The sequence below is a fragment of the Protopterus annectens genome, chromosome 7.part0 (genome assembly GCF_019279795.1).
Source record: "Protopterus annectens isolate FY-2018-M chromosome 7.part0, PAN1.0, whole genome shotgun sequence".
Taxonomy (NCBI): domain Eukaryota; kingdom Metazoa; phylum Chordata; order Ceratodontiformes; family Protopteridae; genus Protopterus; species Protopterus annectens.
Window position 1 is genome coordinate 1,537,593,720 of NC_056739.1, and position 23,937 is coordinate 1,537,617,656.

General features: G+C 42.3%; 1 protein-coding gene across 6 annotated transcripts in view; it reads left to right on the forward strand.

Annotated features, from left to right (window-relative positions):
• Positions 1-23,937, forward strand: part of IQSEC1 (IQ motif and Sec7 domain ArfGEF 1) — a 2,803,266-nt gene that overhangs the window by 1,203,325 nt on the left and 1,576,004 nt on the right. Inside the window, exon 1 of one of the 6 annotated variants that reach the window (XM_044078075.1) lies at positions 3,354-4,196. The exons of the other annotated variants lie outside the window; for them this stretch is intronic. Within the exon in view, the coding sequence (XP_043934010.1) occupies positions 4,120-4,196 (77 nt within the window). The 5' untranslated portion in view covers positions 3,354-4,119. Of the gene's footprint in view, positions 1-3,353; positions 4,197-23,937 lie in introns of those variants that run through there. 6 annotated transcript variants of the gene reach the window in all.

Below are 23,937 nucleotides of genomic sequence, written 5' to 3' on the forward strand. Positions count from 1 at the left end.
GCTGTGATCACATTGTTCATTTTCATCAAGAAGCATTAGAATCCAGTGCAGTGTTATAAGAAATATTATTGACCTGGGAAAGAGGGACTGATGCTGCATGAGCCTAGGAAGGTACAGGGGAAATGTCCCATGAATCTTAAGTAGTTTGAAAGGACACAAACTTGTAGAGAAACAGGTGTGTTTCATCAAAAAAATTGTCTCGGTAAGATGATGCAGCACTGAAATTTCTCAAAGTGTTCTCCATTCAGATTGTATAAAAACAAGAACTTGACAACTCTGGGTCGCAGTGTTAAACTGTTTTTTTGATGGTGATCTCAAGCTGACATGCTGATGGCCTGCTGACCAGATTTTAGTGTTGTGCAACTTTATCTGTGCAAACAACTTGCACACTGAACTCCTAACAAACTCATACCACTGTGGTTTAATAAATAAAGCAACTTTACATTAGTTCTTTTGTTATCCTCCTCTGTTACCAGCTCTGTCCAAAAATCCTTTTTGGGTGTTAGAGCAATGTGACATCAAAGCTTTCAACAAGAAAGGAAGCAGCAAGGAGGTAAATCTTGTTTGACTGACATCTGCCTGTGCTGGCAGTGTGGAATGATGGCACACTGAGTACAACCTAGACAACCTAGTTTCAGTTAGATGGAGAGACACTAAACGCAACAGGCAAAGGGGGTGGGTGTGACTCTCCTGGGGGAGGGAGTGCATACCCTTGGGGGGGGGGTACATGCTTGAGGATGATTCTCCTGTTGGAGACTAAGAGATAATATAGATTTATTAACCAGGTGGGTCCGCTGGACACACAGTCCCTTTTCAGGGGCAACCCAGGAGCAATGTCTGGTTAAGTGCTTTGCTCAAGGTCACACAGTAGGCAAATGAGAGCTAAGGAAATCAAACCCTGTACCACAGGAACTCCAGCTCACAACCTTAACCTCTGCATCAACTGCTGTCACAGTATGATTCCTACTCAGGGAGGACAGGGCTGTCCCCTTACAAAAGTGAGAGGGGTTGCAGTGTTGACGCTTATTGTATACCCCACCCATAGGATGTTGCTGTGCAGATCAAGGGAGAGGATTTATTTAGGAAAATTAAAGTACCCCTGATGCCTGCCATAAAGATAGCGCATTCTGGTCGACTCTCACTCTCCAGCGATAAGGATAATAAAAAGAACAGTTGGCTAGGAGGGGCTGATGATCAGCTAGCAGTGCGAGAATGAAATACAAGAAAAAATGTCTTGACACACACATTATGTACAGATGGCACAAAACATAGCTTTACACTCCATCTTTGCAGTTGCGTCATGCTCCATCTCAGTGATTTAGTACTTTGAAAAGGTTGACAGCGCTGCTTTTTCTGGACAATGTCATCATTGATGAGGACAGTTTAGAGGATGTACATTCTGGATATCAAGCAGTAAGGCCTCAGAGTCAGCCTATTCAAAACTACTGCTATGGTATTCCTTGACTCTTTAAGGTCATGCGCTGCCTCTGCCCTTATCCTTGATACTCTTTACAGGGATTATAAAATGGAGTTTATGTGGAGGGTTCTTAATCCCAGAATGATCAGCTGACATTTCAGGATCAGGTGTCTGCTGTCATTCAATCTTACTGTCACCAGATCGTTAGCATCATCCTTATTATATGTCATACTCCTTCAGGGGAATTAACCAGTGGTTGTACAGGCCTTGGTTAAATCCCACCTGCACTATTCCAATGCTATTCATACAAGGCTTTCAAACAATCAGATTAACAGGCTGTACCGAGTGCAGAATGTAGCAGAAAGCTTCATTACAGAGGTTTCTAGGTATCATTATATTACACCAGTACTTTCATTTCTGCACTCACTTTCAATCAAGCACAAAGTTTCTTTCAGAGTTCTTGTAATGGTGGATAAAACCCTAAATGAACAGGGTACTGCCTACATAAAAGGAATTTTTAGTGTCCTGCCAGCTTTCACAAGCAGTCTGACATTCTTCTTCAGGGCTGCAGTACTCAGGTTAAGCAAGTGTCCTCTAGATTTTTGTGCTTCCAGCTTGTGCCATTTATTGCCATAACATCTTCATGAATATGGCTTTGCAGTTCTTTAGGAGGTGCCTCAATATGCACCCCTTTCCCAGGACATTTTGGGACCATTTTTAATTTCTTTGTATCTGTATATTCATTTGCTTATTGTTGTACAATCTTTGTGGTATCATGCCTGTTTCTACAGGCACATAAACAAAGACTGGTAAATAGAAAAGAATTAGAGGCACAAACACTTGTTGCCATATTAAGGTCTTATGATGAGATACAGAAAACATATTAAAAAACAGTTTCAGAAGAAGTATTGTAAATAACAAGGTAACAATGAGTCTGTAACTGGCATTTTGCATGATTCAGGCCTGGTGGTCAGCTTGTTAAATTTATGTGTAACTTCTATATTGTGCTATATATGTAATACAAGGGAGTCTGTAATCCCTTCTGCTTCCTACATTGTTACAAATTCATTGTCTTGACAGTCTTACAGCAGTCAGCATGTCACCCCCCCCCCCCCAGCAACCTAAGAGTTGTTGATGTTTGCCCAAAGCCGCCAACAGAATTCCTTATTGGCAATAAGATCAGAGGGGGCAAGTGGCAGCCCATTAGTATTTCCTTGCATGCACTGTAGAAATTATCTTAAGAAAAGCACACTTGGGTCATTTCTATTCAGTCTGTTGAATGTCTGCAGGTATAGACTGAATCCTGATTCTTAGTATCCATCTAGTCTTTTATCCATCAATTTTGAATCCTCTTCCTGAGAAAAAAAAATACTGAAATGTTTTCAATGATAAGGTGACTAAAACAGAAAAATGCTTACATTTTGGCGACTACTCTACAACGTTTTAACTTGAGTCTATTTACACATGCATTATAGTAACAATAAAGATACAACTGCATTTAAAAAAACTGTTTTAGCAAAAGGAGTGGATTTCCATAGTTCTGCCCTGAAACTAAAACAGCTGAAAATATTATGCTAGAATGATTTTTTTCCTACAAATGTATGATCAATTTTAGTGCATTTGTTTCTGTAAGTAAATACTGCTCCACGGTACGATGACACAGATTAACTCTAGATTTGTATTCCATTTTAAAATTCACACAGCCATGGTGGCGAGGTCACTCAAAGTGTCTGGGTACTGCTTGTTACAGAGTCATTATTTCACTGCAGGCCAATAAAAAACTGTCATCAAGGCTCCCTTATGAGATTGTATCACTGCGTTCTTGTCGCCTTGACAACCTGCTCCAGCCAATCTTGAGAAGGCTTCATCCTTCCAGGTTTTGAGCACAGCACTTGCCTCGCTGTGCACCATGTGGTTCAGATGATTAGCTTTTCTTGCTACTAACCTGCCTGGCTGATAGTGTTGGATGTATGATAAGGTTTAATTAATACACTGATTGGAGGGAGAGAGAGAGAGAGAGACAGACAGAAATGGTGTATGTAATTTTACAGCAAAGATGACTCTTTTTTTATGCTGAAAGGCAATGATGCAAATGTGATTTAGTACACAAAAGAGAGGACTGGCAGAATGGAAGTTCTGCGTACAGTTCCTGAGCTCACCTTTAGAATGGATCACAGTGTGCTGTACATGGATATATATAATGAATAATAACTTTCTAAACCCCTGCTCTTTGATGGCTCCTCAAACACTGAAGAAAAGGGAGAGCAACATACACTGCAGAGGGAATAGTCTTTCTTGCGGGCACTGGATTTGAAGTAAAGCCAGCTTGCTGAAGCAGAATTTGGGGTTACAACAGAAACACAAATGACCATCCGGACACTTGGGGAAATGCTAGGACAAGATGAGCTTGAAATCAAGATCAAAAATTAGTTTTGGATGAATTTGGATTTTTTCTTTTGCTGCCGTCTTTCTGCCTTGGTGTAACAGGGCAGGTGTTGATGGACGAGAAGCTCTAACAGCAGAAAACACAATGGGAAATACTTTATAATAACACTGAAGCAGCAGGTTTGGGTCCTTCTTAGCAGTGTACATTCCCAAAGGTACCTGATGTAGGAACTAAACCAACAACCTTGCTTTAGTGCTGCAAAGAGGGTACATGACTGCAAATCGAAACTAATCTTTTTATCCAAAGTACCAAAAAAATGCTGAAATTAAAAGCATTCTGCCTGGATTATTGGCAGTTTTTATGTCTTCAACCACTTCATGGATTTTATAAAAGGTAAGATTGTTTTATTAGGACAGCACTTTAGTTGGAAAAAAGGTGCTTCCAAGCATACCTCCAGTATACCAGAGTGTACCTCTTATTTTGATAGGTAAGAGTTGTTTTCACAAAATCATCTCCCTGTTTGTGGTAAAGCAGGTGTAATTAATAGTGAAAGAGAAACTGAATATGCTATAGGGAAATGATTATTTTCTGATTTCTGATTGTGCTTGGGATAGGCAACATGGTACAAAACTGTAAAGTTTTATAGTAGAAAAGCTAAGGAAAATTACAAGACAACAAAGAAACTGGTTATGATACAGTTTTTTTTTTCTTGGTGTGTGATGTTACAGATTACTTCTGGCCATTCCTACAGTAGTCTGGCAAAAAACATTTAGCTACTGGATACTCCAATACAGGAAATTATCTTGCCACCTTTCATATGGTATCCTAAGGTCATGCATTTTTTTTTTCTGGATGATAGCATCACTGTATGATGTAGTTGTGCTCCATAGCAGCTATACCATAATAATTTCAAAGCTTCGTATCACATGCGTGTGTGTGTGTGTGTGTGTGTGTGTGTGTGTGTGTGTGTGTGTGTGTGTGTGTGTGTGTGTGTGTGTGTGTGTGTGTGTGTGTGTGTTTGGAGGTATACATGTCTTTGTATATATTGCCGTAGTGCAATCCTGAAGTTCACATATGCATTAATTTCCCCCAAGGTGGATAAGCACATTACTGTTCAGGACACTGCACAGCCCCTTGCTAATATGGAAATCTGCAAATCAAAAGTATCAAAGCAGCAAACCCCCTGTGAAGCAAGTTGGGCGCAGCTGTTTGGTATTGATTGTGAGTGGTGAAGAGGTTGGAATACACAAGTGCATTTTAACTTGGCGTTGCATTTACTGCCACCATAAAATGACCCCTTTGAATGATTCTCTGGTAAAAACAATAGTTGTCCTACACTGGCACAACTTGTGCCTCAGTAGACAATGTCAGAGGCTGAAAAATGAAGGGTAGAACTGCTGAGAGACGTTCCCCTCATTAGGGGTGTTTAGTCATATGAGGGTAACCTGCAGCAAGTTCAAGTTGTGCTTTTTCTGCACATGCCATGTACTTGCTGTTCTGCCTGCTGCAGTTATGCAGAATGCTAGTACAGGGAAATCCTGTTGAAATGTGGCCACCTGCCATTCCAGATGACTGGTACTACTTTTGCTGATCACCATGATGCAGCTAATGGCTGGTCACATGTTGCACTGTCACCATCATAGTGAGGAGCAGAGCACCTTGCTAGAAGCAGTTATCTTGCACATTTGTGACTATGACAGGATAGGTACTGGGGATGCTTAACGACAGTGGACCACATTCTTCATTAGAAGGCTAAAACTATTAAAAGCCATAAGGTGAACTAGCTAGAGCAGAAGCAGTACTTCAGTTTCATACAAAGACATCAGGTGCCATTTTTCAACAAAAATAAAAAATACCACTAAACTGTGCTCTGCGTAAGTTAGGCATTTGAAATCCACTTATTCATTTTGTTTACATTGTTAGATACATAGATGGGAAACCTTTAAGGTGAGGTTTTATCCTTTGTTAGCAGGTGCCATAACAGGCATTGTATATGCTAAGTATCCAAGTCAGTAAGGAAGCAGAGGAACAGATTTGCATGCAAATTATTTTGCCTGCAGTCATGTACTGAGAAACAAAGCCGAGACTTCATGAAGCCATTTGGAGGCTTTGTTTAGGTTCCAAGCAGAAATGTAATCTCTGTAAACGTATTTAGGGTATGTTGTCCTGTTTCCTAATCTTTCATTTTTTTAAAGCTAAACATGCATAAAAAATAACTTGCAGTACTTCTGTATCAGAGAAACACAGAACTAAAATCTGTAAAATGAATGATTGTCATCAGTGTTAGAGAAGAGAGAATTTTTAACCTCTGCCTTCTAGCTTATAAACACAAATGCAAACACACATAAACACATGATTTTCAGTTTTTATCAGGTGGCTGAACTCTTTGAAGTGTCACCAATTTTCTGGAGATTAGGGCAAGGAGCATTAGAAAGACTTGTCTCCACTACAGCATTTGGTATCATTGTCCCAGAGCACTTAGTACAGATACAATTTGGATTGTGGGGTACTGGTGTATTAATGTTAGATACAGCTTTTTCATTAGTGTGTTGACATCCTGTAAGAGAGGTTTCCCCATGTGTACAAAATTAGATCAAAGAGAATATATATTACTGCTGTTATTCTGTGTTATCTTCCAGGCTTGCCTCAGGGTAATAGAAGCAGTTTCAGTGACTCATATGCCTCAACGACCATGCTTCACCCTGCTGATTATGACCATCCAGCTGTTATGCCTTCCCAAAACATAGTATAACCTTAGAATACAAGTCGTAAAGAATCATGCTTCTTTAAAATGTAAGAAGCTATGTCAGCCCTGTTTTCAAATAAATGTTGTAGTTTTTAAGTTACTCAAATCCTGAGACCCAGTTCTTCTTCCCAGGATGTTCTTTCATACCAAATGTGCGTAGAATATAATGAACATTCCAACTAGTCTATGGTCAGATAGTTCCATCTGTTGAACACAGGCTACAATAAGATTGCACATTTCAGTGGTATTGGTGACTAGATCCTAAAGTGACTTATTGCATTCTTTGATTCGTGAAATATTTACAGACCACAATGCATAAAATCATTCCCAAAACCCCTCCTAAAAAGAAGTGGACTAATGACATCACTACTCAGTCAAGTTTACCAGATTCTCTGCTGATCATTTACTGTGTGCCTCATTAGGTAGGAATGTTGTTCCTTAGTATATTTATGGCACTACAAACACCTGACAAATGTATTCTCGTGGCAGATACTTCAATAGTGCATAAGTCTAATTGTTCACTCTACTGTAATGTGTGTCCCTGTACTCGCAATACTGTGCCATTATTCACGTAAATTGATGTGCAAGAAATACAAATTGTTGTGAAGTGTAGTGTAACTTGAATTGATGCTGTCTCCCCCTTTCCCGGACCACTACTGCCATAGAATTATACTATCATATGGAGACCAACAATTCTATTTATTATATTCAGATGTTGCAGGCACCCATTTACAGCTGTCCTACTAGCTCATTTCTACTTCTCTTACATCTAGCCATGGTGATTTAAACATCAGCTTGTCCCTGGTTCTACAGTCTCCATCAGTAATATATAACATTTCACTACTCTTTGACTGAAATAGTTTATCTTGACAGCCATTTTAAATGTATTTCAGTCTGCCACACATGCCTTGTAATCCCCTTCCTCCAAAACTATGGTCATGCCACCCTTCTACATGTGGCCATACCATATTTTCTGTGTCTCTTCCTTGACTGAAAGTGAACATTGCTAAGCTGTGTAACATCTCCTCAAACAGCAGCTGTTCAATCCCCTTAACATTTGTAAAACTTGTTTAGACTTTCCCCAGCAGTTTAATTTATTTTTTTAATAAATGGTTACTGTTGTTTTTCCTTTCCTGTAATGGTGCCTTTACATCCTATGTGGTTGTTCCCTCTGCCTCTCCAGTTATGCCTCTCATTCTACTTACAGTTGCCCTCAGTGATCCTGCAATCTGTCACAAATGTAATTAAAAAAAAAGGAGTGTCACTGTCTAACGCTGGTCCTGCCTGTTTAGGACTTCGCAGACAACAACAAGGACCACCTTCTAAAAATCTCTTAGTTTGGTCAGTGGTTGTCTGTGGAGAAACTGTTTTGGTGTGCACTGGTTTTTCCCAGAAATGCAAGCTTTACCATATGTACATTCAACCTGCATCACCTTATATATTCAGTTTATATCAGTGGTCTTTGTCCCTGGCAGAGTTCAGTCACTCAGCATCACACTTCTCAGTCACTATTATGAAGTAATACAATAGCTTGATGTTTCTAAATGTCTCACCCTAGTCCACTGATATTGGCTGAGCCCCAGATCTATTTCTGCAAGACAGCGGATGAATGTATTACCCGTGTATTAGTGTACCATGGCTAACAGCAGCGGATACTGCAGCCACAAAAACGATCTACAGGATCATTATTCTGGTTTATTCATACGTCACTGTAACTGTGTTGATGTGGGATGAGTTATTTTCTCTTGCATGTAACATTTGTGTGTTGCAGTTTAAAGCCTAATGGACCAGAAAACTAATTTGCAAGTGCATGTGTTTATTTATATTTATTTACCAGGGTAGAGCACTGACCTTTATGGTCCTTTTACAGCCTCATCCTGGGAGCACTGTCTGGTTTAGTGAGTCACACAGGCAGTGGCAGCCGAGGGAATCAAACCATGGGCCACGGGAACACAGGAAACAGATCATTAACAGCTCCTTAACCCTCTCTTCCAACTGCCAGAAGCATTGATTTTGCTGCTCCACAAAAAGTCAACACTAGCCACAGGTTGTCTTGTGATATCAAAGACCAGCATATTTTTGCTCGTCCACAAATGTTAGCCATCTGCTGTGTTCTGTAATCCATCCTTATCCCTCCACCATAGCTTCTCCTTGATAACTATCTGATTTTCCTCTTTTGGAGTAGCACCTCCAAGGGCAAAGGGGGAGAGATGCACATAGTAAGTACCCATGGGGGGAGGAAGAGAGAGAAAGAGAGAGACAGAGCGAAAGTACAGATCAGTACACTCTAATAAGGCACCATATGCACAGAGTTGGTTAATGTGGGGTGTATGCTAATTGGGGGAAAGGAACCCTAACTGTTTAGAGCTAACTGATATAACATACATCACAGCATTTAAAACTAGTCCACTCCAGCTGCCACTGTGCCAGACTTACTGGATGTCTGCTGCTGATCACAATACTATCACTAGCTAACCAGCCACTGGGGAGTGCAGCCCTCAAGAGATAGGTGATTTGACATCTGACACTCATCCATACGTCTCTGCCTAGCTCCTGTAATACCAAAGCCATTCATTCAGCTCAGGTCATCTGCCACAGTCAGGGATTCATCCCTCTGAACCACAGAGCTGGGGTATGGAGCAGCTTTTTCTTCTGATCAGTCTTAAAGTTAAAGCATTAAACAAGGCAAATTACTATTCTAACAAGCAACATGAAACAAAAGCAGTTTTTGAAAGATTAGAACTGTTTTGCTAATGTCCCTTTTATTGCTTACCTTGTCCAAAATCATAGAATGTTTTCTTAAATGTGCATTTGTGATCACCGCTGTGCAGAAGTTAACTGGTGGTCAACACATAACTGAAGGCTTAGAATGCTGGTTTGAACGAATTATGACTTAGAAAACTGAAACTTAGTATTTGACCATGCTCTTCAGATCTTCAGCTCCCAATCTCCGGCCTGTTATTACATTATCATGCAGTTTTACACAGACTGTCCCTAAATATCTTTCAAAGAGTAACTTTGATTTTGCAGAGCTCCATCTGACTAGACCATCATCTCTTTATCAAGGGGTTCCACACTTCTTGAATTGTGGGGAGGCAGTGGATATTGCCATCAAATATGGTTCAGGGACTCACAGAGATATAGAAATGGAATGACAGCGGTCAGTAGTCAAGCTATGTAACTCTTTTGATCTAACAATCTCATGAAAAGTAGCTCATTTCACCAAACCAGACCCAATGAGCCTTGTTTTCAGGCTGACCTAAAAAGTGAGCGTAGCCTTCAATTAGATTGCTGAGACCCCCCCCCCCCCCCCCCCCATCTGTGTGATACCCTGAACCCCTTACACACTCCTGCATTGCTGGTATCACAAGTAGAAATCCAACCAATGTACCATCAGAGTGACTTTAAATGCCTCATTTAAAGATGTTGTCTTTGTAAGTGAAATTTATAAATGACTAATTTATAAGAATATACACTAATATAAAATACAAATAAAAAATGCATAGTGACAAATGTGAGCTATCTTTACCCAGGCTGTCTTTGTCCCAGCTTAATATAGGTTCATAGATGTGTACTAGGCTAATGGCCCTGGGGCCTTTAGAAGCCTAGCCATAGGATTACCCTGGCATTTTGCCACCCAACCTTAGTTCCCAGTGCCTCTGTCGAGTAGAGCCACTGGAGTTATCCCTGGGGTGAATTTTCTATTTCCCATCCACTCATCAAGAATTCTTTTGAAGAGGGTCAGCGAGGTGCTCTGCTTGACATGTATGGGAAGTCTATTCCATAGCATGGGCAGTCTCTGGGTTATGAACCTGTCCCTCCAGTAAGTTCTGTTGATTGTGGTAATGAGGTTGAGGTTTCTGGAGCATGTGGTGTGGAGGTATTGGGATTTCATTATATGTAGCATTTCTAACAAGAGCTGGGTCAGACATGGCTTTGTCAGTCAAGCAGAGATCGCCTCTAAGTAGGCAATATGAGACAGAGACTAGTTAGAGTTTTTTGAGTCTGTCCATATAGGACAAGTTTTTAAGGCCTAGGATCTTCTTTGTGAGCTACATTTGTGGCCTCACCAGTTGTTGCAAGTGTTTAGTGAGGTACATGCCAACTGGGGCATTGTACTCGATGATTAGCCTAATAAGGGAAGAGCAGAGGGAGACAATAACCTTTCTTCCTGGATGCAAAACCCTTTGTAATGTGATGTGCCACATAGAAGGACTTTCTGACCACAGTGGCAATGTGGAGATCAGAAGAGAGGTTGCTGTCAACCTGTGTTCCCAGATCTCTTTTAACATCTTCTGTGTTCAGTGGACTACCATCAATGTGGTAATTCATGGGAACCAGGTTTTTCCCAAAGGGGATGACGACACATTTTTTGGCATTGAACTTAAGGCCATGGTTCTGACATCAGTCATTGGTCTCAGTGAGGTCATTCTGTAGGATGTCAACATCACTTATGGAGTTAATAATAGCTCCCAATTTGAAATAATCTGCGAACTTAGTCAGCCAGAGTCCCTTTGTGTTGGCCTGGACTTCAGAGAAGTAGATACGAAACAGGAGAGGACCCAGGATCAAACCCTGTGGGATTCCACTCGTGACTAGTCGGCAGTCTAACTTGGAGTCATCTACTTTAACACTGTGAGTTCTATCTGTGAGCCAGTTTGCAACCCATCTAGTGATACAGGGGTTGATGCCTAGCTTAGTGAGTTTTTCTATGATTCCTGAGTGGGGAATGCTATCAAAGGCCTTGGCCAGATCAAGATAGGTTGTATGAACCACCTTGCCTTCATCCACAGCTCTGGTGACTGACTCAAAGAAGTCGACCAAGTTGAGCAGGCATGATCTACCCTTCACAAAACCAAACTGTGTGGGATCCAGAGTTTTGAGATTCCCTGTATCCTTATTTATTATGTCCATGATTATTGTGTTCCATAGCTTTGCATATCAGACTCGTCAGGCTAATTGGGCGATAGTTCCCAGGGTCTGTAGTCACTCCTCCTTTGTGGAGAGGGATGACTGTAGCAGTGCGTCATTCGGTAGGGACAAAGCCTGAGTTGAGGCTGTGATTGAACAGGGCACACAGGTGAGGTGCCAGTTCACTCTGTAGTTCATGTAGAACACAACCAGGGATATTGTCATGTCCCATAGAAGCTGGATTCTTGGCCTTGGACAGAGGTTTTTTTAACCTGTGCAGCAGTAATACTGTGTGGCTGGCAATCTTCTGGTATTGTGATTGGTCCTTTGGGGGGGGGGATGAGTAAAGTTGGCATTGAATCTGCTCGCCAGTATATTGGCAATATCTGTTGGCTCGGTATAGGAGGTACCATTGTGCAGTAGCTCAGAGCAAATATGGGTATTGCTGTGGAGATTCTTTACATAATTATAGAAGGCCATGTGGTTGTCTTTACTATCTGCTGCAATTCTGTTTTCATAGCTAGCCTTAGAGGATTTGATGAGGGATCTCAACTTTTTGTTGAGGCTGATAAGGGTTTTTTTCCAGTCTTGGGACTTCACCTTATTCTGCATCAGATTCCTCCTTCTGTTCTAGAGTTTGTTTTTGGCAGAGGACCACCAGATTGGCTTCCTTTTTTGGTGGAGAGCATCTTGGTTCTATTGGGTATGGTGAGATCCATGCATTTGTGTACGTGTTCGTAAAGTGCATTGGTGTATGATCTGGCGGTCATGCAACTATTCCCCATTTGCATGGGTGCTGTGAAATTAGCCACCTCTGTTTTTAGGAGCCCAAAGTTAGCTTTGGAAAAGTTTTTCATGGTGGTTACCTTTGCGGGTGTGGTGGGGTGGGGGTGGTAGGGATGTGGATTTCCAAGGTGATTAGTTTGTGGTCAGATCTAACTGGGAGGAGCTGACTACTGGTGTAAAGCAATGGTCACATATGTTAGTAATGACCAGGTCAAGAATATTGCTACCTTTAGTGGCGATAAGAACGAGCTGGTCCAGGGCATTGGAATAAATGAACTCCATGAAACGTTGGGCAAGTGTATTGGTACATGAGTAGTTTTCCCAGTTAATGGAGGGGTAGTTGAAGTCACCTAGTATGAGTGTGTTATGTTGCACTCTAATATTCGCCAGGGTGCTTAGGAACATGGAGCGCGAGTCTTGGGACATGGTTGGGGACCTGTAGCAGGCTACGACCTGAATTGCTGTCTTACCCAATGTTAGCTGCACCTGAAGTATCTCTGATGCGTTATGTTGGTTTACCAGTCTGGAGGTGTGCGCATCCTTAATGAATATGGAAGCACCACCACCTTTGGAGCTTCAGTCCATGTTCTGGGGTCAAAAGGTGTGGAAAGAGTTATAGCCTGGTAGTGCAGGGGTGCTTTCTGCTGCCTTGAACCAGGTCTCTGTTACAGCACAAATGTCGATGTTCTCCATTTTAAGGAGTGCTTCGAGCGAGTGCAATAGTTTGATCAAAAGCAGTTGCATTCCTGTCTCCATGAAGTAAGTAGAATTTCTAAGTACAAGGTTTATGCTCCTACTATATGTTGTTATCCTGTTGCTGTTGCGGCCTCTTCACTTTGTCCTTGCAAGTTTTATATCCTAGTACAAAGCCTGTACTGTAGACACAATCATTAGATAACTCATCTAATTATGTTCAAAGTCCATGTTTTGGAGTTTTAAGATATGGTGCATAAGTCAAAATGTGTACAGGACAAGCTTTCACGCAACAGACACAGTATCAATGGTGGACATAATGTAGAGTAAGCAGTAATGAGTTAGAAAAACAAGTGGTGGGTAGGACCTGCTAAGCAGGAAGAAATGCCTGCTTCTTAGAGTTGAGCCATGAACTGTGGTCAATTTATGTGAGTTGTTCAGACATGCACAAAAGTTGCTAACCTTATATTTTTGCCTGAACCTAGACCCATACCAGGTCCCTCTGGTTTGCCTTTGTTCCAGCCCTATAAAGTTGTTCTCATTCCTTATTCTGCTTCATTTGCTCCAACTCTCTCACTTGCACTACTACTCCTGGCAGTTTGTTCCATGGCCCCAGGAGTCTTTCATTCTCTTAATGTACTGTGAAACAGCTGCCAGGCATATACCTTTCCATTCCTCTTAGCTTTCTTGAACATGCATGATCTCTCTATTACACCAGAGAGGATGCTGTTTGTGGAAATCATGTGTGTCCTGTCCATTTGTTTGTAATAGCAACCAATTTAAATGCTCTTTCCTTTGATCATGTTTTAGATTTTGCTAGCCCCTTAACCATCTTGGTTGTCATCCCCTGGATCCCTGCACCAGCATTATGTAACCTGCCTTCTACAGCCTCTGAAGTTGAAAACAGTGCACTCTGTGTGGTCATAGCAGTGGCAGCACCAGTATGGCACCTTTCTCCATAACAAAAACTGCTCTAGTTATTCACCAGATATTTTACTTGTTTCAAAGTATAAGATACCAAACTGAACACACAAAAACACATTTGGCAGAATGTTGACACTTGCAGCTATGCAGTAAAAGTACAGTTACACCAAGCACATGCAAAACACACAACCAGAGGGAAGGATCATACCCTAATTTATACTCCTCTCCAAGGCTGTAACACAGATGTGTCACAATACAGCAGATATGAAAAATGATGGGTAATCTGTAAAAAAATGGCAGTATTAACATTAATGTGAACAGAATGACCCGGTCAGTATGTATTTAATATGATGTTGTAATACTACCTCCACACTGATAGCCAGATTGTCATGTGTTATTACTGTGTGGTTGCCAACATAGCTGTGATACTCACTGTTCAGTCTGTTCACTCCTTTGGCTACGTGTGCCATATGAAATGTATTTAAACTGAGCCATTATTTATGTTGCACCTAACACAGACAGAATTTCCTAATGTTTTCTTTAGCAAGGCAATGGTGAGTACTGAAATGCAGTGCTTTAGTTATAAAAATTGTATTGGTACTCATGTTTGCTAAACCAGTGACATGCCATAGCAAAGTCACATGACAGTATCATTTCAATATTTTCTGCATTGATTATAAAGAAGGAGCGCTTATTTATCTACATATAAATAATCATTAGATCAGGGATGAAAACTGAGGTAGTATTTATGAGCACTAAAAATCAAAGAGGAACTGTTTGTGAGCCTCAGTGGGTTTCTTCACTTGGTGGCTGAGAAGAGGAGAATAGGATGGTGTCAGGAGCGGCCTTAGGTCAACTGGTGCCCTAGACAAAAGGGCTCCATGGCGCCCCCTACAACACCACTCGGTGCCCCCATCCTGGTCTCCCTACACCAGATAAATACTGAGCCCCTGCTACAGCGGCGCCCTAGGTGGCCGCCTAGTTGGCCTATGCCTAAGGCCGGCTATGAGTGCAGTCTTTATCTTTACTAGTAACATCAGCTGTGAGAGATCATTGCCCAGTGAGGATAGAAAAGGTTTTTCCATCCCATACAGAAATTAACTGCTGCAGAATATAGTGTGTAATACCAGGCAAAAGCCTTCAGTAAGTCAATAAACATGCCAGTTAATCTATAATGGTCCATTGCAATGTATGTAATGTTAGTAAGGGATACCCAAAGGATAGATTTGCTATGTCCATGTTGATGCTTGTAGACAAGGCTAGGAATTCAACATGAGATTTGCCTTGCCATTGCAGGAGAGCAAACAACAAAAAGGTTGTCAGTACAAAATGGAAATGTCTAGCTTTTGAAGTTTTCTGGGGTGCTTATTCCTCTACTCAATGCACTTGTCTCAGTTTTAGCATTGTCTGGGGACATTGTTACTGTTTTTCAGCACAAGAATAATGTCACATACAAAGATGGTGAACAGTATTGTGTCACATGCTGAACCTTTTGATACCCTTAAAACACTCCTCCCAATCTGTATTCCTTTAGGCACAACTCCACTCACTCTCTGTAGTCTGATATGCAGCCAGTCTTTCATACATACCATCATATTTGAATTTGCCAAGTTTCCCTCCCTCATTTCTTATAGTACACATCCATAAGGGACAGTGGTGGATGCCTTATTCAGATATGCATAGACTGCAGGCATCTGTGAACTCTTCTCCATAAATACAACCTTCAGTCATGAAACTAAATTACCTTCATCTGGCATGATTCTCTATTAATGCTTAGCTGTAAGGTTGTTCTGTTACAGAAGTATTCCAATATTTTATGAAAAAGGCCATACACCACATCACCACATAATAAACTGTAAAAGTTATGGTTACAAGCTTGTAATTTATAGGTACCTGCTTCACCCCCCCAAAGAATCACAACACTATGTAATGAGACTACTTTGTGGGACTCAAATCTAGGTATTCAGGAACTGTCACCTTCCCAGCGTATTACTTTAACCAGCAGACTATAATGTCAGAAATGTGTGTTAACTGCTTCTAGCTTTTATTAGAGGAAAAATCCAGTTACAGAGGTTGTGCCTCATTCAAGTAACCCTTGGCCATTTGGCAGTAATGCCAGCCACTTTTGTTAGCTGCTCTTGCCACTTGCTAGAGGAAATTAAGTTTACAATAGCAAACACATCAGCTACACAATGGCAAAGTCTAACTCTAAATGCTGTAGCACTTGGTCTATAATGTTATTTTTATTTTTTTGTTCTTTTCAGCAACCCCAGCTGACCATCAGCTTCTACTATCTCCTGTCCTCATTTACTGTGTTTTCTGGGCCCACATTAGCCTCTCCAGGACTCTGTCCTACTCAGATCCAGTACTCGTTCAGAGATCAAGGACACTGGTGCAGAATCATACTGCTGCCAGGGTGCAGGCTCTTATTCCCATCATGCAGCAGCCTTCCAAAGTCCACTATGCATGCCCAACCTCTCATCAGGCAGTATGTCATTTGCAATGCAGAACTCACCAGGTTCGTCATGCTGCAACTGCAGAGAGCCAGGCTGACACCCATCCCCAGTATGGGTGAGCTATCATTGGACAATCACTTCCATATTCCCCTGCCCAGTCCTTCCAACACACATACCACTAACCAAACATGGGTCATCTGGAGTGCAGTCAAGGCTTTATCACTCAGTGCTACAGAGCTGAGGAAAAAACATTAATTTGTCATATTTTATTCCATTTAAGAACATTCCTCTAGTACCAGAATACACATAACAGTGCACTACTTTAAGGTAATGGGTAATATGCTAAGAATTAATTCTGTGGTATAGCCTTTTCCACTAGTTTTGCTAGGCAAATTCTGTGTACACACTTTTGAACTTTTTTTTTGATCAGCTATCATAAGCATTTCACTCGTGAGGCTAGAGTATGTCTCCAACCATCTGGAGGTGGTTTATCAATATTATGAGGATTTGTATCAGGCTCTCTATTGAAATGTCCACACTCATAATGAAAAATGCCTACATGTCAAAAAAAAAAAAAAAGGATGCAGGAGAGGAATGAATATTTTACATCACTCTTCTCCTTTATAATTCTTTTTTATAAGGGGGCAAGCCACCCCCCCCAAACTTATACATACTAACTCTGAGATCACCATGCCTTGGAGAAAAGGGAGTATTCATTTTTTCAGCTATTTAGTCACAACATTATTAAAGCGAGTCCCGACATTTCAAACTGTTACATTTTATTGTAGGAGATTAGAGCAGGACTTTTCTTATCAATGACAAGGTAAAGTACTGGTAAGCCCTGAAAGGGCAGAGCTAAGTAAAAGTGTGGGAATAGCTGCAACAGTGGCAGGTATACATCAACTCAGTGGAGGTAGGGTGCGAGAATGGATGGACTCCCTGTGGATTTTTACAAAAGGATGGGTTTCCATGTTGCAGAAGTATCGAGGAAGGTATATAATGAAGCACTACAAGAGAGAAGATGACCTGACTCAATGTCTTGTCACTGCTATTGTTTTATATGAACAAAAAGGTGATAAAGCTGATCCAAGCAATTACGGTTCACTTACAGATCATTATCTCTCAGCAATGTTGATGCAAAACTTTTTATGCCTTTTTAGTCTTACCATCTGTAATATAATTATCATTATAGTTGAACCTGAAGAAGCCTAAGTGAAGATGTCTTTGTTTTTAGTTTACACAATAGGTTCATAGGTTCATACTAGGCTATCTGCCCTAGGGCATTTATAAGCCTAGCCAGAGTATGTTTGGCTTTTGCCACCCATTTTAAATTAATTTTGCTATGCCCTTTTTCGAGGTTAGTATACTGTGCCTCTGTCTAACAGTGACACAGAAGTGATACCCGAGGTAAACCTACGATCTCCCATCCACTCATCAAAAAGAGTCAATGAGGGACTCTGCCTAACCTGGACTGGGATTTTATTCCAGAGTGAAGGGAGCCTCTGGGTTATGAATCTGTCCCTCCAGCATGTCCTATTTATTTCAGTGCTGAGGTTCAAGTCTCTCGCGTGTAGCTCGATGGGATTTGATTTTTGAGGTGCAGCATGTCCCTTAATTCCGGGTTGGACATGGCCTTATCGTCAGGCACAGGTCACCTCTGAGCAGGTATGCCACTGAGTAGAGCTGGAGTTTCTTTAACCGGCAGCATATGGCATCTGTTTGAGCCCTTTGATCCTCTTGGTGAGGTACTTTTGGGGTCTTTCCAGTTGCTGCAGGTGTTTGGTAAGGTACATCCCAAAGGGGGCATTGTACTCAATTATGGGCCTGATGAGGGATGAGTAAAGAGGCGATGACCTCCCTAATCTAGATGTGAATCCCTTCATGATTAGGTGGGCTATATAAAATGTTTTTCTAACCACTTTGGCCACGTGGTTGTCAAATGAGAGATTGCTATCAACTTGGGTCCCCAGGTCCCTAATTACTTCTTCTGTACTTAATGGATTACCACCTATGTGGTAATTTGTTTTTGCCAAAGGGATGACTATACACTTTTGGCGTTTAGCTTGAGGCCATGGCTCTGGCACCAGTTGTCTGTTTCTACGAGGCCCTTTTGGAGGTTGCTTGTGTCGGCTGGAGAGTTTGCAGTCATCTGCAAACTTGGTCAGCCACAGTCCTTCCGTGTTGGCCTGTACATCCAAATATATACCAAACAAGAGGTCCCAGGACTGAGCCTTGTGGGACGCCACTGTAACTGGTTTGGAGTCTGACATGGCTCCAGCAATTCTAACCATGTGGGTTCTGTCCTTGAGCCAGTTTGCAACCCATCTAGTGACATAGGGGTTTATATTTAAGCTGGTGAGCTTATCTATAATGCCAAGGCTTTTGCGAGGTCCAGATAGGCTGTGTGGACCACCTTCACAATGGCCTTGGTGACTGTTTCAAAGAAGTCAACCAGGTGTAAGAGGCAGGATCTGCCCTTAACAAAGCCAAACTGGGTAGGATCCAGTGTCTGTAGGTCCCCAATATCTTTATTAATGAGGTCCATGATGATCCTTTCCATAGCTTTGCAGAACAAGCTAGTCAGGCTTATGGGGTGATAGTTTCCAGGGTCCGTTGAGGCACCACCTTTGTGGAGAGGTATCCTGTAGTAAGGCAGAGATTGAACAGTAGTTTTATGTTTGTGTTTAGCTCTTCTTGGAGTTCATGGCCTGGGACACCGTCTGGTCCCATTGATGCTGTGTTTTTGCTTTGGAGAGGGCAGCTCCCACCTGAGCATCTGAGATGTCAGGGGGCAGCACTCTGCTGGGATAGATATTGCCCATTTTGGTGGGAGGGGAGATGTTGCGCTGAACCTGTCAGCTAGGATGTTGGCAATGTCTGTGGGTTGGTGTATTTTTGTCATTTTGGACTAATTCTGAGCATATCTGGGAATTCCCACCCAGGTTCCTAACATAACTAATGAAAGCCTTGTGATTATTCTTAGTGTCCTGTGCAATTTTTCTCTCGAAGCTGGCCTTAGATGATTTTATGAGTGCCCGTAGTTTTTTGCTAATACTGATCAGAGATGCCTTCCCTTTTTGGGATTTTGCTCTATCATGTAGTAGCTTCCTCCTTCTATTGTATAGTTTGTTTATGGCTGGGGTCCACCAGACAGGTCGTCTGCCTTTGGAGGATTGGGTCTTGGTTTTATTTGGGATTGCATGATCCATGCAGTCCTGAAGGTGTTCATAGAATGCATTTATATACATTTACATACATTTTTATAATCTCAGTTGTGGCATTCTGTCCTGTTTTAGATCAACACTGGAGATTTTGTGTGATTGGGTTTGATTCTCAAATTCGTATGTGGAAATGGGAGTGTAAAGTTGATCTTCAGATAGCAGCTGGGTGGGTAAAAGATAAGTAAAGCTTGAAAAGTGGTGGAGATAGATGAATACTGGGAATAAATGGCCGAAGAGTGAATGGATAGAATGGGGAGGGGTCTTTGAACTTATCTAAAGACAAATGTGCAAAGCACATCTTATAGGGGGACTGAGAATGCAGATAATGCTAGATGGTTCAATTAGTTTCTGTTGTCTTTCCAAGTGGATCCAGTATCCATCTGCCTGGGATGACATGTTTGACAGGCCTCGATGCTTTGCCAGAGATGGCCTCCACCTTTCACCCCTGGGATTCCTGATCCTGAACAAGGATATTGCCTCCCCCATTGTGCCTTTTTTAGACAGTGTCCCAAAGACAAAGCTTCCAACATAAAAGATCAGTCAAAAAGCAAATTGAAGGTTATGCTGCTTAATGCTAGGAGCCTTAACCTGAAAATGCACTCACTGGAGGCCCTCCTCACACTGGAAGATGCCAATGTCTGTGCAGTCACAGAAACTTGGTTCAAGAATGCAGACAGCACCCCTGCCTTACCAAGCTATACCTCATTCTACACATTCTGTCCCCAAAATAAGGTTGGCAAGACTAAGGGTGATGTAGTCTCTATCTTCATTAAGGGCAGGCGCACCTCCAGACCTGTTTGCCAGCATTATGCACTGGAATTACTCCAGGTGCAACTGACAGTTGGCAAGGCTTCCATCCAAGTTATAGACCCCCCTCCATGATTCAGGACACCCACTCCTCCTATCTGGACCTACTTGACTCCATCAAGGTACCCCCTAACATGCTGATCCTTGGTGACTACAACTACTCAACCATAGAATGTGAACTATTCCTGCACTAATGTGCTCACCCGATGATTGCCTGACTTCATCAATTCTAACGCACTAGACCAGCTTGTCTCATCCCCCACAAGAGGAGATAACATGCTGGACTTGGTTCTCACCAACATGGGTGACTGCTGCACCACTCCCATAGTATGTTCTTCCCTGGTGAAATCAGATCATAGGTCTGTCTCATTCGAAGTTTCTATCCCAACCCCCCCAGCTGTAACCAGGCTAAAACACTTCTCAAAAGCTGACTACAACCTCCTAAGGGAGGCTGTCAGGAGCTTCACACCACCGCCCCCCTCAGAGGATACAGACAACTATGCTGAACAGTATGCAAAAGCACCTGTACAACTGCATGGACCCAGCTATACCCAACAGAACTGAAACCTGCTTCTCAAGTAAACACAAACCTGTCTGGTGGTCATCCTGTATCAACAGATTTCAAACAAAAGGAAGAAACTGTTGTCCAGGGGTAAACAGGAATAAATTCCAAATTGGAAAAACTCTCTCCTCAGCCTCAAAGAGCAAATGAGATCATTAGTGAAAACCTCCAAAGCCAATTATGAATTGAAACTAGATTCTGAAACAAAGGAAAACCACAAAGCCTTCTTCAGTTACGTCAGGAACCTCCATGACAAAGCCCAGGTTTATTCTGAATTAGTACTTAACAGTACCACTTACACTGATCCTGTTGATTTAGCCAACCTCAAGGAAGATAGGTTCAGTGCAAACTTCACCCCCCATCCCCCCCAAAGGCCCATTCCACATCCCTGATACTTGTACCGCACCTCACATCTCCATAGATTAAGTATTAAAGGCCCTATTCAAGGCAAAGAACACAGCTTCCATGGGACCTGATAGTACCCAGGCTGTATTCTACACCATCTCCAGCAAGAACAGCTTCGCTGGTGAGCACCCTATTAAACCACAGCCTAAGTACAGGCTTCTTTCCAACAGAGTGGAAAACTGCCATTGTCATCCCCTTGCACCAAGGTCGTGCCACTACTAACCCTGGAAATCATCACCTCCATTAGCCTGACAAGTCTGAGCTATAAAGCCATGGAGCATATTATTATGGATCTCATAAACAAGGACTCCCACGTTCATATTTGTCAAGGGCAGATCTTGCCTGTTGAACCTGGTTGACTTCTTTGAGACTGTCACCAAGGCCCTGGATGAGGGAAAGTCATTACTTACAACTTACCTTGACTTGGTCAAGGCCTTTGACAAAATCCCCCACTCAGGCATCATCAAAAAGTTTAGACATGTTGGTGTAAATCCCTTTCTCATCAGATGAGTGGCCAACTGGCTCACAGATGGGACCCACAAGGTCAAAATAGGTGCCTCCACCTCCGACAATAGACCTGTCACTAGTGGTGTTCCCCAGGGATCTGTCCTGGGACCCCTACTGTTTGGCATCTACTTCTCAGAGGTCCAGGCAAAGATGAAAGGCCTGTGGCTGACCAGGTTTGTAGGTGACAGTAAGCTGAGTGCTATCAATGACTCCCCAAATGATATTAACATACTGCAAGAGGGTCTCACAACAACAAATGACTGGTGCCAAAGTCATGGCCTTAAGTTAAAATCAAAAAAATGTATTATCATACCATTCAGCAAAAGCATGGCCCCTACTGATTACCACATCAACAACAGCCCCCTAAGCACATAGCCTGTGGTGAGACCTGGGTACTCATAGGTTCATAAGTAGGTACTAGGCTATCTGCCCCGAGGGCATTTATAAGCCTAGCCACAGTGTGTCGGCTTTCGCCATCCCATTGATTAATTAACTGATCCTCTGTCAAGCAGAGCCAATTAAGTGATCCCAGGGGTGTATTTTCTGTTACCCATCCACTCATCAAGGTTTGTCTTGAAGAGTGTTAGTGAGGGGCTCTGCCTGATGTAATTTGGAATTTTGTTCCAAAGCATGGGGATCCTCTGTGACAGGAATCTATCCCTCCAGCATGTTCTATTTATTGTTGTGGTGAGGTTTAGCTCACAAGAGCGCATGGCTTGCAGTGACTAGGATTTCTTTAGGTGGAACATGTCCATCAATTCTGAGTTGGACATGGCTTTGTAAGTCTGGCAGAGATCACCTCTGAGTAAGTGATATGCCACTGAGTACAGCTGAAGTATTTTCAGTCGGGCTGCATAGAACATATGTTTGAGGCCAGTAATCCTCTTGGTGAGGTACTTTTTTGGTCTTTCCAGCTGTTGAAAGTGTCTTATGAGGTGCATCCCAAATGGGGCATTGTACTCTATGATGGGTCTAATGAGTGACGAGTAGAGGGGCACTATAACCTCTTTATTTCTATATGTGAACCCTTTAGTAATTAGATGGGCCAAATAGAAGGATTTCCTAACTACTTTGGCAATATGATTGTCAAAGGAGACATTACTATCTACCTGAGTCCCCAAATCTCTTATTACCTCTTCTGTATTAAGGGGGCTGCCACCTATGTGGTAATTAGTGGGAGTTTTGTTTTTCCCAAACAAGATGACCATGCATTTTTGGCATGTAGTTTGAGGCCATGACTTTGACACCAGGTGTCCATCTCAGTAAGGCCCTTTTGAAGGATGTCTGTATCAGCCGGAGAGTCAATTATGGCTCCCAGTTTGCAGTCATCGGCGAACTTGGTTAGCCATATTCCTCCTGTACTTCTGAGAAGTATATGCCGAACAGTTGGGGTCACAGGACCGAGCCTTGCGGGACACCACTTGTGACTGGTTTAGAGTTGGACCTGGAGCCCACTATTCTTACCGTGTGAGCTCTGTCTGTAAGACAGTTGTCAACCCATCTTGTGACGTAGAGGTTTATGTTCAGGCTGGTGAGTTTTTCTGTAATACCCAAGTGGGGAATGGTGTCGAAAGCCTTTGCGAGGTCAAGGTAGGCTGTGTGAACCACCTTTTCCTTGTCTATGGCCTTGGTGACTGTCTCAAAGAAGTCAACCAGGTTTAGTAGGCATGATCTGCCCTTAACAAAGCTGAACTGGGTCGGGTCAAGTGTTTGGAGGTTTCCAATCTCTTTGTTAATTAGTTCCATGATGATGGGCTCCATAGCCTTGCAGACCAGGCTAGTCAGGCTTATGGGGAGATAGTTACCAGGGTCAGTTTTGGCCCCTCCTTTGTGGAGAGGAATAACCGTTGCTGTGCACCATTCTATGGGCACATAGCCTGTGGAGAGACTGAGGTCGAACAGCGTGTTTAGGTGGGGGGTTAGTTCATTCTGTAGTTCGTGCAAGACGCAGCCTGGGACACCATCTGGTCCCAATGACGCTGTGTTTCTGGCTTTTGAAAGGGCTATTTTCACCTGTGCGTCTGTGATTTTTGGGACACTACACTTTTCCGATATTGTTTGGGCCCTTTTGGAGGTGAGAGGGGGGTGAAGTTTGCACAGAATCTATCTGCCAGGA